The sequence below is a fragment of the Myzus persicae genome, unplaced genomic scaffold (genome assembly GCF_001856785.1).
Source record: "Myzus persicae strain clone G006 unplaced genomic scaffold, MPER_G0061.0, whole genome shotgun sequence".
NCBI classification, from domain to species: domain Eukaryota; kingdom Metazoa; phylum Arthropoda; class Insecta; order Hemiptera; family Aphididae; genus Myzus; species Myzus persicae.
Genome location: NW_019104322.1, coordinates 164,548 through 184,525, shown reverse-complemented (window position 1 = coordinate 184,525; position 19,978 = coordinate 164,548). Strand labels below are relative to the sequence as shown.

General features: G+C 31.9%; 1 protein-coding gene across 1 annotated transcript in view; it reads right to left on the bottom strand.

Moving 5' to 3' along the window:
- The window catches only part of LOC111041150 (transmembrane and TPR repeat-containing protein CG4341-like), an 87,791-nt gene that overhangs the window by 61,358 nt on the left and 6,455 nt on the right, over positions 1-19,978 (bottom strand). The window contains exons 4-5 of the mRNA XM_022325340.1: positions 14,347-14,496; positions 11,936-12,413 (exon numbers count right to left, since the gene is read on the bottom strand). Of these exons, the coding sequence (XP_022181032.1) occupies positions 11,936-12,413; positions 14,347-14,496 (628 nt within the window). The remainder of the gene's footprint in view (positions 1-11,935; positions 12,414-14,346; positions 14,497-19,978) is intronic.

The window sequence follows — 19,978 nt, the reverse complement described above, 5'->3', positions numbered from 1 at the left end:
ACCTTACAAAACATATCATTTAATAGGTTTATTTTTGTCTTAATATATATATATTTATAGAAACCTGCCAGCACAAGGTCTACTATTATCCCGACTGTGTCTATTACATTGGAAAACAGTTTGGCATCAAACTGGAAAACACTTTGTTTTTCGTGCTGACCATTACGCAGGTGATTCTGTACTTCATCCAACAAAATTCGCACCTCACCTCAATTAGTAATGTAATAACTCAATTTTTGGGGAAAATGAAATTTGTATACTGCTACAGTGTTTAAACGTTTGCCTCTGTCTTCCTTTCTTCACAACCCCATAAAAATATATTAAAATATTCATAATTTATCGTTCTAGTCTAAAACCGCTTCTTCGCTGCAGATCAAAGAAGATGGGTGTATCCATCTTTATTTCTAAATATATATATGATTTTATACATTTATTATCAAACGATAAGAAGGACTTAATTTTGCAAGTAAATCTAATAAATTCCAAACAATATTGCTAAAGAGGCGTATAACATGGACACAATATTAATTAAACGTCTACTCTAACAATAAGGGACCCACAGTGAATAATGTAGATGACTGACCTATGTCTTACCTTGACTTGGCCCCAGGCGTGTAGTATAATCTTCTCGAAACGGGTGACACGTTATTCGGACCGGTGACGATAAGGTTACCTTAAATATATACTTGGAAATGAATCATTTTTGTCAGAATCTCATCGTTACATTGGCCAAAATATTATACTTAATATATTTATTCATTTGGGAAAATTGTTTGAGAATAATAAGTATAATATACTAAAAATTATATGATATATTTAATGTAAATATTATTCTAAAAAAGAATATTATTCTAAAATCAAAAGCTTAATAACTTGATGAAATTTAAAATTAGATATATGAAGTTTTCAAAAAAATTACCTACCATACAATTTACAGTAAAAATAATGGTTCTTATTTGAAAAAAAAAGAACTTTTATGTCGTCACCGAATCCTTAAATAGTATAATAAAATTTAATTAGGCATTTTAAAATTACGTATTTATGCATACTTAAATATTTCAAATATCAATATTTAAATAAAATATTCTTTATTAAAGGCAAATAATGGGTGAATATGATTCGTCCTGCGTAGATTTTTTTTATTCCAAACGTTAGATTATGTAAATTATTTACGTATGGCTGGTGGCAGTAAGCTTAAAAATAAAAGGTTTTTAGATTTAAGTACGTAGGTAATCTTTTTATATTTTCAAAAAGATTACATAAATATGATTTTAAATAGGTATTAAATAATTTTCGCACATCTGCTCTATTTGCGAGTTGACGGGATTTCCCAAATGTTGTCTTTATTACTTCTTTTACACGAAAAAAACACTTTTTTTAATACTGCATAAAATATTTAAATGGAAACATCACAACGAAATTAGATTAAAAGACAACCATGAACAAAGTTTTATAAATACATTTTTGTGATTACATAACTTTGATATATAATACGATTTTAATAATAACTTTGTTGGATGAATAAAATTATCAAAAAGCGTATCCGCTATTCGAATTATAATATTACCTCACAATGATCTATTGACTGCTGAACTTAGTTTGTAATTATAAAGGACATAATATTATCATTAACTGACTATCTGGTGTGTATAATATAATTTATAAATGATTCATTACCGAATTCGGCTATTCATACAATATTCAAATTAATGAATTTAAATTTTGTTCTATACGAAATAATTATAATTATTTTGTAAAGAGTGTAGGTATTGGGTTTAATTCGTGTGAAACACATCACATAACCACAATATTTTGAATGTTATATAGCAATTTTGAAATTTATATTAATTGTTTGAAAATGAGACATATAAAATATGTTATTGATTCACTTTAGTATCAAAATAATAACAATAACAATATTATAATATTGAGAAACAAAATAAAAACATTATGCATTTATGCATAAAAAAACGGTGTATTTGGATTTGGGGTTACTGAAACAATTCTAACAATATTTAACAAGTAAGTGTTTGTATATCCTCCTGGGGCTTAACTCGTTTGAATGTTTTGTAATTATAACAATGTTATGTGTATTAAAATGGACAAATCTTTCCACCCCCAATAATACCTAACCTGTAGGCCTTTTATAACATTCATAATTATACCTACCTAACGTTCATAGACTTTTGTTTAAGTTTTTGTTATTGTTTTTATTTTTATTGTTAAACTTATTTGTACTGATAAGAGATGAAAAAGATGATAATAAACGTGATAAAAATGTTTATTTTATTTATCTTTGTTAACTAGGATGTCGAATTTGAGGTTATAATATGGAATATTAAATGACATACATTGAAAACAAAATGTGACCAAGTTGAATAGGTGGAGGGGGGAGTTGACATAGAGGTGATATATTGGGTAAAATAAAATGTTCTTTTAAATTGACATTAAATATAATTGATAAAACTTAAATTATGTAAGTACTTTTATTTTGTATGATAAAAAACACATTCAAGCACTGAAATTATAATTTAAGTCAATTTTTTCAATTTGAATGTTATAAATTATAATTAATATTCATTATAAATGGAATTGAGATTACCTTTTATAAAACAATCAAGATTAAGTAATAAAAACGTGTTTGCTGACATTTTGATAATATTGTTTTACGGTCTTTCATAGAACAATCGAACATAACATTTTTAAAATTTTAAAAGTAACCACTGTGGCTCCATGACTCCAAATCTGACGTTACGGACTTACGAACGTTTTGTAGCATTTTGATTGTCCCAAAAGGGTTTTATAATGATATATTTAAAATATTCTCAATATATATATAATATATAAATATACAAATTTGAAGTTTGAACTGAATCTAAAATAAACATACTAAACAATTGAAATTAATTTAATTCAGAGATAATTATACAGTCTATATTATGTTGCATATTCAACATCATTCTGTAGCAGTAAAAACTATACTGAATAATATATATACATAACAGTTCATAGATTAGACCTATATTTGAATGTACCTAAAGATTTAAAGCATTTTTCTGATTAAACGCAATATTAACTGTTATCAAACTTCTGAAGCACTTATTTTTTATTAATTATTCGTAGAAAATACTATTAAGTAGATATAAATTACTTCTTATTGAAAGATATACTGAATAAAATAAAGTATTTTTTATAAAAAATACCGAATGGTTATCAATTTAAAATGCACAAATTTTTTCTCCACTTTTAGCAGAGAAATCCATTTAGAATAATAAATTTATACTGCTAACGGCTGTATATTTAATATTTACCAACATTGTGTAAATATGTTTTTAAGCATTAATAATTCCATTAATTTCTGAGAAATAAGCACCAAATGTACTATAGAGTTTTAAATAAATTTCGAGATTGATACGATATTGAAATAATAGTTCTTGGGTAATTTATTTCCTTGGCATATAAAATATTAAAACTGCGTCCTTCCATTTTTTATCATTAATATCAATACAAATTATTTAATTGGTACCAATAGACTTTATATAAACTATTGTTTACTTTCACGTCTAATGAACAAGGAATTTGAACATACAAATTGCTCTTATTTAACGTTTAAAATTGGATTTTTCAGTGATTCGAGATCCTAGAAAAAAGTTATTTTTTAAATAAAATAAAGGGACGTTTATGACTATTGTGCAGCGTTGCGAAAAAGGGCTAGTAGTATTCTTCTATGTATAACATTATAACGTGCAATTTATAAATCCCAATGAGGAATTTCCATCGGTCACAAAGCTCTCCTTCCAAAAAAAAAAAAAGATTTGGTCTAGACCGGCATGTAAAAAGGAATTACATTATGTCGGACTACAAAAAAGTAACTACATACTGCAGAATATATAGCCGTGTAGGTATTGCCATATAAAAATGCCCATCCTTACATAATTCCATATCCCAGCACGTACATATATACATGTGTAATATATTATATATATATATGTATGACATAAGCTCTTTAAGCCGGTTCCGTTCACATCACAACCAATATAAGTACCTCCATATTCAATATAATAATTCAATATATATATATATAAACGTGTATGTGTGGGATTTTTCTTTCTTTTTCTATTGAAATATGTCTCTGGACTATTCCTGGCAATTTTTCCCCAACATCATACACGGTGTATATAAATGTGTGTGTGTGTGTGTGTGTGTGTGTGTGTGTGTGTGTGTGTGTGTGTGTGTGTGTGTGTGTGTGTGTGTGTGTGTGTACTGTGTTTGCATGTATATAAGAACACTTCAATCGGCTTATGCGCCCCCTCCTCGACCGGCTTCATTCGACTCTACCCCAAATCATTTTACTCTGACAGTCGAGTTCTGAAATCCTTGAGTAACATCGAACCCTATTGTAAAGATCACTTTTCTCGTTCTCTTCCAATGGGCCCATGTCAAAAAGAAATCTCCGCGACCCCTGTTGTTAGGGTAATACTCATGTCGTAGTTGTAAATGGTAACAATAATAATATGTATACTGATACACGGAGAATCAGAAATATGACACATGGAAACAACATTCTAAACTACACAATTATTAAAAAACCTAACAATTTCAGTATTGAATGATATAATGCAAACATTTTATTGGTTATTTCCACACAACATTGATAGCAATGCAACTATGAATCATAGAAATATTTTGAAAAATATAATAAGATATATATGAAGGTTAGGATAACACTTCTTAATTTTCATCATCTTATCACCTTAAGATTTCGTCGGCTTGTTTTAAATTAAAAATATTTTAATATGACATTTTTGTTTGATTTTTTTATCGAAGTAGCTAACCTAAATTCACCTGCACCTACTTACGAAATAACGTTTTAAATATTCTTTAAGACATTTAACGAGTGTAAAAAGAAAGTTATTTCATTGATGTCTACATACAAGAAAAATACTTGAAATTCCACCAACAGAAGTGATATGGTATAGGTATAAACATACTATAAGTAAGTACCTACCTTTAGCATGTGTTGAATTCGAGGTGGAAATGGACCTGGAGAATTTTATGTCGATGGAAAAGATAAATTATAGGGGGAAACTCTTAAAGAATAATTTTCATTCCTATATTGGGACACGCGGTGGGTGGTAAGGCGTACTTGGCTGACATGTGTTGGGAAACAAAAACGAACGTCCGGGACACTCAGTTTTCAATCGTGAAAGTTATCTGTCAATAACAGACTCCATTACGAGGCTACCCCCCTTCTTGTAGCCATCGGCCAAATCTAGTAAAACAAACGAACAGACGGAACAAGACAAATAATAATAATAGAAATACGGAGGAAAAAAAATAAACAATTTTCACGTTTGAGTCGTTTGTACAATTTCGAAATAACACGTGCAGTGCATTTTTATATTGTGTGCTAGTCGTGTGTATCGGGGCCTGTAATAATACAACTTCAATATATGTACCTATACTTGATTCGTATTTTTCATCAGACTTCGAGTCGGTTGAATGCAGCCATGAATTATTTATTAAATGGTAATTGATGTAATATAATATACCCACCATCAATTAAAAGAAATGTAATAATAATTACATAAAAAAAACGATGGTTTGAATTCAAAAAGCATCGGCTCCGGAGTGCTATCCCCGATATTGAAATATTGTGTACAATCATAATTTACATAACCATACAATGTATACAGTAGCTCTGTTGGGGGTGAGAGGGGCGGTGGTTGCGGCGCTTGGGAAAAGCTCTCATTACCATAGATACGGATTTCGCGTGTACAATTGTTTTAATAAAAAATGTATAGCGAGGGATAGCGAGGTAATGCTGATTTTAGAGTAACTAGTAACTACACTTTGTAACAACTCGTTTAAAAGTCGTTACATGGTTGAAAAGCATCCGTAAACAACCATCAGGTGGTGGCTTCAAATTGTGTTTAACTTGTTTATTGGTTTTTCTTGTTTGCTTTTACACTCGAATATTAAAGCGTGCGATATCGCGTTACAAGCCTATTCGATTATGCGGTGGGAAAAAAACCCGTGTTAAGAAACATTTACACTCGACATTTTTTTTTACACGCACTAGGGTGGTCCCAGAGGGGCGGACGAGAGACTTTTTATATTGCCCTCGGTGTGACGGTGTTTTCGGAACCGGAGAAATATCCGTTTAATATGCGCTGGCAAAGTTCCTAATCGAATCTGCACATACCATCCACGACTGTTTGACAGTGTAGGTGAATTGCGAACGCGCGACTATAATGGTTTTTGATCGAATTGTTTTTTCCACCCCCGTTCCGCTTTCTTTTGTCGGACGCCTTGTTTCATCGGGTTAATGGTGTTGTTTCATTTGACATTAAAAAAAAAACACACACACACACACTCACTCATTCACACACGTTTTCGAATGAAGATTACCATTCTGATGGTATCAACGATAAATGAGAACAATGTTACGATCCATCCGAAATTTCTCACAAATTACATTTCGCGAAAACTGATTATTCCAAAAAAATCCTTTTTACTCAATTGTTATTTTTTATTATTACTTTTTTCTTAAGTATATTATTTAGTCATATTTTAAGCACACCAAACGCCTGTTTTAATCAATTAAAATAAATAATTATGTTATCGAATAATAATTGTATTTCTTACGAAAGTATAAATGAATGAATATTGTTTAATGTAATGATTAAATTATTATTCTCTGATGTTGTAGAAATAATTGTCGACCCTGCGTAAAAAGTAATAAATGCAAAACACACACATTTTACGACGTATAACATACCTATAAATTATCGTTTAATTTGTAATTTAATACTGGTAATTAAGAAAAACTAATTATAATTATTTGACAAGAGACATGCTATTATTAATTATTATTATCATGCATATCTCGATATCATTTTCGTATACTTTCTAGTATAGATAATATATAACTGTTAGATACTATAAAATATTATGCCTAATTAATAAATACGAATACCAAGTTAATTGACTTATTAAAACGCTGTGACCTTATTTTATGGACCGCCTTTGCGGTGGCAGTGAGCCAGTGACGTTGACATCACCATCACTGTTGTAGGCCTCACTGCTAATGTACGATGATACGAAATCGAATAAAAATGATCTCGCGTAATCATCATTACCCATTATAATATTATATAATAAATTACAGTACAATATTGACACTGCCGACGTGAGTTTTGCCCATGTTTAATATTATTATTATAACAATGTAAAACCTATCATGATTTATTATAATGTATAGGTGTGCATAAATAAAACCTCTGGAGTGCGTTCGACGTTCATTATTTCGATCACGAAACAACCGAGACGGTTTGGAATTTATAATCCTAAAATATAATATGAAACGACGAGACCCGGCGCCGTCATTAGGGTAAACGTGTACGACTCGACGTTAACGCGATATTCGTGAACGCGTATAATTCACCGATTTGATTTTATATTCCACGTATAATATAATAAGGGTACATATTATGCATATTACAATACTGCTGCACCGCGGGCTTTTGCGCCGGTTTTTAATTTATTCGATTCGTGTGCGATATTCAATGCGTAATTAGTGCGGACCGCGAGCCGAACCTCCGATTGGGTCTCGACGTTTAATGTACATTATATCATATTTTTGATTTTTTTTTTCGATTTCGAAAGCTTCTCCGTCCGGTTTTGGCGTTATCGTCCATTCTCCCTATACTGCCCTCATTGCGGGCAGACGATATTACAATACGCGTAATATTATACCTATATGGTAGGAGGTAGGTATGATTATTTAACGGTTTTTTTTTTTTCACTATAGTTATTTCGACGCGATAGCGATACCATTATATCAATATCACGTAAGGGCGCAGCATTACATTATAAGGCACTGCAATAATTGCTATACACCCCGACCCACCCGCAAGCTGCAGTCACTGCAGCAGCTCATAACCGGAAGCTATTGTGCACAAACACACACGCACAAAGCGCCTATAGCGTACAATAGCTATATATATATATTGTATGTAAACAGTAAATGTATATAATATACGACTTATGTGTGTGTAGGTGTATGGTATGCCCGACCTGCGGGCGCCGCCGTATGCATTGTCGGGGGGCGGGGCATCGCATATATATGTATGATATATATATTATGTGTGTGGATCGCGATACCGCACGGCTCTTTCAAAGGTTCCAGCACGCGGGGACTTGTCAATATTAAACTCTGATATACCTGTATTATACAATACCTATACTGTAAACAATGCCTTTACGTCATTACCTAGGTTATATTGACTGTTGAAAACAATTTGCATTGAATAAATAGCCGAATAGGTAACGTTCGACTAGGCGCACATTATTCCGGTATCGCAAGAATTCGTCTATAAATATACTATATACGTATATATACCTCCTACCTATTGTGCACATGATGGGTACACGCAGTTAATAATACGTTATTTGTGTTATTTGGTATTATCAATATCACGTATTCTTAACGTGTCGTGTACTATTTTTTTTTTTTATCATTAAAAAACTTCCACTACATGATATTTTGAATTGGAACCCGAATTCGACATTGAATTGCACAGCGTTTTTTTTCAATTTAAACTCTCAACGTCGGGACATATTTTTATCTGGACGACCAGAATTTACATTGCTAGCCATTAACTTTCGGCAAACATGAGTTACGAAACCGTTTAGTACGGACGCAAAAACAACAACCGGAAGAAAAATTACTCAGACAATTAACGGGTTACATATATTTTTTGAACACAGCATATATGTGAAGAGAAAATCGAAGACTTAATCTATTAATAATTATTTGCGCAAAGTTGAAATCGTTTTGACGAATGGTTTTTAAGCTACGAAATATTAAAATAATTATTCATTTTAGGTATTCGGAAATCAATTCAGACGTTTCGTAACCAATACTATTGTGAAATAAACACGCACTATACCGCTTATATTATGTCTTAGCCGATAAAGATGAAATCAAATATAACTTTATTGTGCAATTATATCATTGATGTCATAATGCTGTGCGTTTCGATAATATTGTATTATAAGTGGTGGAAACAATGAAACACTAATGAGCATCACAGGGTGGAGGAGAATCGAGTGAATCGACCGAAATGCCAAGCTTTCATTTTCATTGAACTTTATTATTGTTGTTTTATTCTATTTTTAAACAGAGCAACACTAACATATTATATATATTATAGTATATTTATTATTTTGTATGTATGTTTGAACTATAAAAAATTGTTAGAAATAAAAAATTCCTGGAATTTAGAATTTTCATATTTTTTAAAATAATATTCTCGAAATTCCTCAAGAGATATAATGGTTTACTTATATATTTTGAAAATGAATAAATAAAACCACATAATCGTTATTCCAAACTCTTATTATTCTTTCAATAACGTATCCCTCGACAGCAACTAGTGTCTTTTACGATTGCCATAATTCAAAATAATGTCCCCTATTCATAATTTAACTATATTGTATAGCCAATTTTATTATACTTTCATAATAGTTATTTAAATCTAAGATTATTTTGTCGATTTAAAACTCGATTATTCAATAATATATTTATTGCATGTATCCATTTTTTTTATGAAAAAGTATTATCAATTATAATAAACAAAAGCTTAATTTTTAAATTAATAACTACTAACTTACATGTGGGAAACAGTTTGAAATTTGATGTAATCCAAGTACATTTTATTTTCTATTGATTGTAAGTACGTAATTAATTAAGACTATTGACGAATTTGGTATAGGTACCTACCTACAACGTATGTTTGTGCAACATCGGTAATTTAAATTATGAAAGGTGTATTGTTAGCAAGAATAAGTTATTTTAATTAACGACCTACACACATAGTCCAATATAACGTACATTAATGATGTGCTTGTCAAGTGAAAATCGTTAACTAATATTAACGTACCTAAACATCACGTATTGTATGATTTTTGGAATATTATCTTGTAGCTACTTACTACTTATAAACACAATTTGAGAATGGTCGATTGATCTTTCTCTCTCTCTCTCTCTCTCTCTCTCTCTCNTTCGAAATTCTGCCAAAAACAAACACACACGTGTTCCCCCCTACCGTCCCAAAAAATATACAATACAAACCTACAATACAAATTCTACTACAGCTATAAATGGCCTCAGTTGCCGAAGCTTAAGATTAAAAAAAAAAAAAAAAAAAATACATTATGTGTAATTGCTGTATTGTTGGGGCACTCACCTTGTTCCACCTCTTGATGGATCTGAGCCGCAGCATGAGATCTTTCTCTCTCTCTCTCTCTCTCTCTCTCTCTCAATCGTAATTAATTATGATTATATTATGATATTTTTTTGGTCTCTATTATGACAATAAGTCGCAAAGAAGGAGTGGATTAGGAACAGTAGACATTGTCAACATTTAATAAAGTGGTGTCTCAGTACAATTCATAAAGATATTACTGAACCATTAAAGAAATCAATTTTCTATGCAGCCCAACAAATTAAATTTAAAAAACTTCCTATCAAATATTTGATAGTTAAGACTTTAAATTTATGTAAGTTGTTCACAGCCTAGCAGTGTATACTTACTAGTTACTACTGTAGTAACACTGACTATACTAGGTTATCAAATTGTTTTAAAATTGTACATTATGGAATATTATAGTATTTAATGTTCAAGATATATGTTAAGGTTAAGAAACCGGCCATTTAGCATGCTTGTCGAGTGGACTTTCCTTACACTTTTTCATAAAGACTTATTTTTGTAAAAGAACATTGGTGATGATAAAATTGAAACAATGTACTGCAACTTTTTACTAAATATTTTATATAAGATATTGTGAATTCATTTTTCTTCGATCGAATCTCCAAAAATCTTATATTATGTTCCTTCTACTTGGCAATAAACTCACCAACAGATCAGATGGGTACTTGAAGATAATCGACGGTATAGTTTGTGCTCATGCTGAATAACCACTTACATCATAATATTATGATATATAAGTAATGAACTAAGCCGATGTTTTCACATGTTGATGAATCTAAACATGTTCAGTAATCATGTGCTCTTGAGTATACTAAAAAAAGCGCTTCTGATGTGTTACCGGGTGTAATGTTTATACCACGAATAAAAGATACCATAGGTTAGGATGTACCGTAGAACACAAAGTTAAATAACTCAACAACTTCTCGTAAAAATTTGGATTTTGATACATAAAAAATGTCAGAAAAAATCTCTTTTGTATATTGTACAGTTGAATAGGGGTGTTCTCATTTGAAAAACAGAAGTAAGTATCTCTACAGGACACTTCCTGAGGAGGACAATAAATCTCAAGAATTTGAAAATATGGTTTAAAGTATATTCAAAATCAAAAAAATCAGATTTTGAATAACTGCATTATTGAAGAAAGAGGGATGAGCATGCTTGATGAATCAACCGGTATAATTTAAATATACTTGTTAATTTTGGCTATTCGGTGTTCTCATTTTTAAATAATTCTTTATTCACGCGCTACCATTAAAATATTATATAACGAGATGTATTTGACTTGTCAATAAATAATACATTATGTGTGGGGGATGAGGTGACCGAGTGGTCTGACGCGTCCGCTGCGACGCAGCCGGTCGCGGTTCGATCCTCGGCTACCAGGCGGCATTTTTCTCCGGACAAGTCGCGGTGACCGGAGAACAAGTGCTGCCATCCCCCACCCCCGGGGCATGGCAGAAACCTACGGGTGCCCCATTCGAAATTCTGCCAAAAACAAACACACACGTGTTCCCCCCTACCGTCCCAAAAAATATACAATACAAACCTACAATACAAATTCTACTACAGCTAATGGCCTCAGTTGCCGAAGCTTAAGATTAATAAAAAAAAAAAAAAAAATACATTATGTGTAATTGCTGTATTGTTGGGGCACTCACCTTGTTCCACCTCTTGATGGATCTGAGCCGCAGCATGAGTTCGTATCCGATGCACACGGCCATGACGGATATGCCGTTCTCCTTGGACAGCATGGACAGGAGCGCGAACAGCACGCAGAACACCAGGTAAGCGGTCGCAGGACGGCCGTCACCGTTCTTGCTGCAGCTCGGTTGCGGCCGCCGACCGCTGAGCCCATGCTGTTGTTGGCCACGGTGCCGATGGCCGTCCCTGGCTCGCACGTGCCGGCCGTAGCACAGGAACGACAGCAGGAAGAAGACGCACGACAGCACGTCAGCTCGGCCGACCACCGAGGCCACGGCGTCCGCGTGCACCGGGTGCACAGCGAACAGGGCGGCGGACAGCAGTGCTCCCCGCCGGCTCGTCACGGTCCGGGCGACGGACAGCACCAGGCCCGTGGCCAGTCCGTGCAGTGCTACGTTCGTAGCGTGGTACGACGTAGCCTTCAGCCCCGAAAACCTGCGAAACGCATTTTGAAATACTTCTATAAATTTGATATCGAGTTAGTGTAATAAACCATCATCGGCGTAAATATGGAATGGGCTACATTTACCACCGTTTAATAAAGTTTTAGCCCCCCCCCCCTTAGTTTAAATCCAAATCGTTGCATAAAAAAATTTCTCATGGGTTTAATGTGTGTAAAATAATTAAAATTGTCTATCCATATGTACCTGTATATATGATCATAAATTAATTTTGAGGATTTACTACCATGGATTATATGGACATGAGGAAAATCAAAACACACATCAGGTCGACTTTTACCCAATACATATTTCGTGATTTGACTATAAAAAAACACACATTATAATTATAATATACAAAGGTGGGCAAGGTCATGAAAATAATTAACTGTGACTATTAGTTAAGTTAGTTAAATTAAATTGCCTCTAGTCAAGTTAAAAGTTAACAAAGAAAAAAATTACCTCGATTAGTTTCAAATTAAAATAGAAAATAAAACTAACTTAACTCAGTTAAAAAAAAGTTATATTTTTTTCAAGCCACAATATTCATAATTCATCAATTTCTCTAGTATTTTGTTTTACACAAATATTTATTAAGACATAGTGTCACGGAGCATTGTTTAACACTGTAAACATAAAACACTAAATTGTTATTATAGTAGTATATAGTATAGTAAATTATTACCAAAAACTTCAAACTTATAGGCTACATAAATACAAAATTGAAGATTCCCGCTTTTTTTGCATCAGAAAAGCGCTTTTATAAATTAAAATTAACTTAACTGCACGATAATGATTATTAACTAGAAAAAGTTAGTTAAACAATAAACATTTTAACTGAATAAGTTAATAAGCAAAAAACAAAAATAATTAACTAGTTGAGTAAAAAAGTTTAAAAAAAAATAAATTTTTAACAAGTTCATATTTCCTTTGATTATATAGAAATCGAATCATCCAATAAGATTATTGACAATGATATTTTATAAACATTCATAGGTTATGCGAATATTAATCAATACAAATATATATACATATTTTTTTTTTGTTGACCTTAAGCATGGAGCATTTGGGTTCGATTCGGTTGTTCGGAACACGTGTTTATTATACAAGGGTTTGTCATAAAATCCGGGTGGTCACCCAACCGGGAACTAGTGACACCGGCCAATGCTTGAAATCAAAACACGTTTTGTGTCTGAGGAATACCAATACTCCATTCCAGGTGAAATATCAATTTTATCATCATAGTAGGTATACTTATTGTATTACTTATTTTATTTAAAATGATATGGGGGTCCCCTTTTAGTCAAAGTTTCATTTTCGACTTAAATCTAACCATCAACAATCTCCCAGGGGGCTCTAATAGTGACGATGCTCATGATAGAGAACGGTTCTGCACCCCCAAGGTTTTGAACTTTGCTTTTCTAGGAATCTAGTTCTTGTAACTATTAAATACTACTAACGAGGATGACAATAACAACGAAAAAGTTTTTCAACTTAAATTTATTAATTATATCCCAATCATCGTAACTTATAATAAAATAAGGAGCTATTCGTATTATTATCCTATTGTGAAAATGTCTTCGTAAATTTCGCGAGGATTAAAAGTTAAAAATAACTTAAATAATTGAAATTATTTTACTACAGAAGATGGTCTGATAAGTGAGTGGGTAGCATTTTTCATTAAATGGATGTTTTTTTTATATATTTCACACACATAAATAAGTCATAAACAATATTGGTGCTCTAAGGTCACAGGGTATTTTAGCAGTTCATCAAATTGCCATGTGGGTTTATAATAATTGGATTAATATATTATATAACAAATTGTTTTAATAAAGAAAAATGTAATGCTCTATTCTAACATACTGAGGTACGCGTATTGTTAAGACGGAGCAGGATTAACTAATATGTTTAAAAAAAAAAATAACCTGTAATTGAATCTGTACGTCAAAACGGTGATCGGTCTGTACGAACCATGTGAATTTCCAGTACCCATCGGCGTGCCCCAAAAGTCATTCCACCAAAGGTTCGAGCCCGGGGTCGACGGTCTTATGTCTTCATTCGCTATTATTGCTCGACTAAAAATCAAATAAAACAACCCAATTAATGGTTAAAATACATTATCATTTTATTTAAATTTTTATAGTTAAGGTTTTAAGCTTAATTCAACATTTTTCACAAGCCAACCTTGGCTTGCAGAAACTTAAAAGTCTTAAAAATACAACTGACAATTTTTTTAATGAACATTTTAGTTCAAATTTTGATGAAATTATATAATATTTAAAGTTCAAACGAAAAATAACTGTTTTAGTTTTTTTTAAACTTAATTAATATTATTGTTTACCATACACACAATACGTTTTCAAAATATTTAAATTAATTTTAAGCTACTTATACCATAAACCTGTTCACACCGTTTTACTGTACATCGGAATTGCTTTATAATAGTTAACAACGGTTAGTAGCACCATAATAATTACCATAAAGTATAAAAAAATTAATATACTATGCGATTTGTTTCTGGTAAAAATTAGTTCAATTCTATCGTATTACTAAGAGACAATTAAATTACTAGACAGGCTACTTGAGGATATAGATGAGTTTTTTGGATGCAATGACTTATCGTTTAATTAAAATTTATCATAATATCAATGACATGACTAAGTACACTTGACATATTCTATATACAGCAGAGTGACGTCCTGATTTTTTTTTTAAATCTAAATTTAACTATACTGCAGTTAATTTGCGACAACGACCACAACTGTTAATATTCTTTAATTTATAAAAACAAAAATGTAGTATTTAATTTAAAGCATTAAATATAAGGTTTAAAATCCAATTGATTATGGACCTAATTATTGTTTTTTTTTTAAATACCCCTAGTAAAATAGTTTGTTTAAAAAACCATTTAAAGAAAAGGGAGTAGTAGAATTACTTCCAGAAATTAAGACTTTAGTTTCAATCCTTATCATCTCCTATCTTTGTTGGAGAGTATTTACAAACAGAAGTTTTAATTCTTAAACACTATTAAATTCATGAGATATAGATTTAAGGGGAATTCTCAACTTTTAGATTTGTAAGTCACACAATATTTTAAAACACTTTAAAAAAATATATATAAATGAAAAATCATTAAATTATATCGGTACGTATTTTGTAATATCGTAAATGTTTACTAAAATATGATATAGAGGCATATACTTCCCGTTAGCACAACAGTTGTTATTTTTTTGATAAGAAATCTGATCAACAATAAGTTTATTTAAATTATAATTCAAAAGTAAGTTATCTCGCCGTCATCAAATGCACGAGCAGCATATAAATTACGTTCGAAAGTTGGCGTATAATCTTTTAGGTCTTTTTGTCATTATTATTATTTATTTATCATGAACAAAACATTTAAATTTTTATTGAAGGTTAGGCTGCTATTGAAAGTTTTCAAAGAGTTTTCGTGGTTTTCAGAACCGACAAGATAACATCTTTAGTACAGAAGTATTTTATTAGAAACATTATATACATAAAAAAAAATTGTATATAATAATAATAATAATAAAATAAAAATACAAAAAAAGATTTATTATAAGGAAGTATTCGCAAAAGAGCAGCTTTTACGACATTTTGAATGAGGGCCAACGACTCACCGACATAATTTCCTGAGCATTATGTACCTGTGCGAGTGTATGCACGAGTATTATATACATTTTTATATTCACATCAAAGGCAGAATAAAGTTTCAAAGAGAAATGACTGCCAGTAGAGCCCAGTAAAATAATCCCTTCGTTAACGATTCTTTTTCCTTTTTTCCACTTTCACCCTGTCCCTCGCAACGAACAAATCTTATAATAATAACGTGGTTCGGAAACCGCTGGTCTTGAATAACAAACAGGAATACCATTACCATAAAGAAATGATGATATTCATAACGAGATACAATGCGATTTACTTTGTATTCCTCTGCCCACACCATTCACGTGGACTCTGTCATTAGCACGATGTCCTCTCTGTTTGGGGTCATTATAATTTTCAATAATCATTTCTCACCAGACGCGTTTAAATACAGTACCGCAACAATGCTCGCCCTCAAATTTACTGTCTGTTTCGTATTTTCGCGGTTCATCTTAATGCATAGGTACTTATCTTTATCACGTACCATAACTGAGGGTTAATACACCACTGTTTGGACTACACTTTGATAATAGTGTATAGATTTACAAATAATTGACAAACAAATACGTAAATAATCAGTTGTATGTGTACACTGTTTGATCTCTTTTAATATGCAATATTAAAATATTATTAATTTAAAAGAGTAAAATACTATGGCAATTAATAAATTTTATTATGATTTTAAGCTTCTTAAGTTAAATAATTAAATAATGTCATTATTAATTAAAATACAATGCTCATAATACTGTATAACAAATAATAGTTATAATAGTTATTAATTTATTAATTACTAATGAATTAAAAATAAAATATGTAGGGTGAATGGTGATTCAAAAACAAAATTATAGTTTTTCCTATGGATACAAAGTTTAAAAATGATTTCAACTGTATAAACTATTGAATTAATATTTTGTTTTAAATACTATTAATAGATTTGGTATATTTGTTTAGATATAAAATTGTTATGCTTGTTAAACACATAGGTATTCTTTCTGTTGACTGTAGGTCATAAGATTGCAGTGACTTAGGAATTCACCAAGTTTTATAAAAAGAAATTATTTTGGATTAACCTCTTCTTAATATGAATATGTCAGTTTGATTGGCATACACAATTACTTTTATTAACTCTGCACTGTTATAGTAACAATAATATCTCAAATCTTAAGAGTATGTTGAATGTTATTGTATTATAAATAAGCCAAACATTTTGTACTGAAAGGAAATCTATGCTATTCAGAACTCATCAAAATATTTAACGATTTTATTAAAATATGTTAAATTTGTAAAATATTAAAAACCGTAATAAAATATTATAAGTCGCTGATCACTCATAAAATACAAACAGGAATGTTTACTTTATGACCGGAGCTATGGAGTAAAACAATTATTTTATCGCAGAGTCAACTGAATTAATATTAAAATAAACACCGTAAAAGTTTGAGACAATCCACTTAATTATTAAGTAACTTAATAAAATTCAAATGTAAATTAATTATTTAATGTTTTTATACAACAACGGCAACGAAATAAAATTAAAAATTAAAACGTCATAGCAAAAATGAATGGTACTTCAACACAATGAAATCCGAACACCAAATGAGATTATTTTAATAATACGGTAATGTATTTTGTACACATATTTTTTTAAGATAAGTTCCAAGACATAAATAATCACATCGCTAATATAATAGTATGCTCTTTAATATTGTAAATAATTTTATTTGGGTTTAAAATGTTGTTTCTAGAGATATAGAAGAGACACGATGTAGCAAGTAATTAATTAATTTAACACCATAATAGAACGATGGTCAAAATAATAAATACATTCATAATGGAAATACAGATTAATGAGAAATAGCTGTCAGAGCAACTTTCGGTAAAATGTTGAAAATCACGTTGCCGAGATGTTTTGGTGTTTAGTTTAGTAGTGTTTGAAAACTTCTATAACGACACATCAATGAGTAAAAAACCACTATACCAACATGGCAACGGAAGTTTTCGACGCTAATTACCGTATAAAGGAAAACAATGGTTGACATTTTAGTGGTACAAACTTTTCGGAAAATATCAAATTAGATTAACGCGCTTCGAAGAAAATAACCAAAACGTCGGGGGTTGCATTTCCATGATTAGCTGCCACATTTGGATTCGATCGAACAATCCACGTTCGACGACGAAACACACGGTGTCGGCTGGCGGGAGGGGGGGGGGGTTGGCTTTGGTTTTGGTTCAGATATTATTTACTGTGCACAGGGACTAATAAAAGTTTTTTTTTCGAGTTTGAAGTGTTTTTTTTTCTGTCCGAAAAAAGTTCATAGGAATTTTATTTTGATGTGTGGATGGAAGGGGGGAAGGATGTGCGCCGAACGCAATTACAAACAGCAAGTACAAAGAAACGAAATTGAGTTTGGCGGCGTTAAACGGCCGGAGGGTGTATTTCGCGACACAGGGCGCACATAAAATACACGCCAATTACCCCAAGACGCGTGCTATATATATCTACGAACGTTTTACATGAATTATTCACTTTATCGCGTGGAAAGAGAGAGAGTGGGTGAGCGAGAGACATGGGTAGGTACTATCCGCAACACCGTGCAGGACTCGATGAAGAAAAACAATTGAACACTGCTCCGTGCAGTGTTGATCGCGACGCAGAGACGACGGTGACGGTAATATTATGACGTCGGGCCTAGGACGGAAAATCTCATTTCCGCGTACAATTAAGTATCGCATAATAATATATATGTATATTATTACACCCTCCCCAAAGTGATTTATCAAAAATTCAATTTTCTCAGTCTCAGCGCTATCACTGTTGTGCGCACTATATAATACGTTACATAATATTCGCGTACTCCACTGCGGCGGCGGAGCGGTTGTTATGGTTGTCGTCATCGTTGTAGCAATTGTCATTGTCATTGTTATTGTTATTATTACCATTAGTATTATTATTATTATTATTATTATTATTATTCCTAACCAACACGGTCTACGCGAATTCATCTTGTTGACTGATGGAAATTTCCCACTCGTGCAGAGTCGGCGGCAGTGGCGGCGGCGGTAACCAGCTATTAGGGGGTGTAGGCTTCTAAAAAATACGTCTAAATGAGTCTCGATAATCCTTTACATTTCCCTTGTTTTGTTCATTAGGCTTAATAGTAAATCCCCAGAGCTCATTAAAATTAATACCGACATTTTTTCATTTTATTTTTGCGTTCTTTTTCGCCTCGGACCATTCCTCTCCGTTTCGCTCCTCCGCTATCATATTCCCCGTCGGGCCCACAACCGTCACCGTCGTCGCCGCTCCGTCTCGTATTGTTTTGTCCCTGCGCGCCCCGCGCCATTAATTCTCAACGCCTCGTGGGGTTTTAAACAAACGAGGAAAAAACAATTAACTATACGGGCAAATATATAAGAAAAAGAAATACACCATAGGCAGCTGTGCAATAGGTTGGCGAGGGGGGGGGGAAGAGTAGTGGTACATTAATTTGTCATTAAATCGCTCCGACGTTTAATAACGGGGGGCCCAGCTGCGGAATAAAATATTGCTTTCATTGGAGAAAAACCGTTTCTTTACGTTTTACACGTTTCTTTTTGATAGGCGTATGCGCATACTTTCTTATTATTGCAAAAGCGAAATTATTATAACTCTGGCTTAATGTTCGATTGGTTTTCAATGTTCGAAGTTTTTTTTTTCGCAACAACTTTGGCGTCGAATAACAATGAGACACGATAGAAAATAACATTAAATTGTCTAAACAGTAAAGTTATTAGTTATACCTAAGCCTAGGAAGACTTATCAGTTTTCCGATTGATGTTTTTTAAATTAAAATATACATTTGAACGATACGGAGTCCAGACTAATCGGATAAACATGCATAATTCAATATT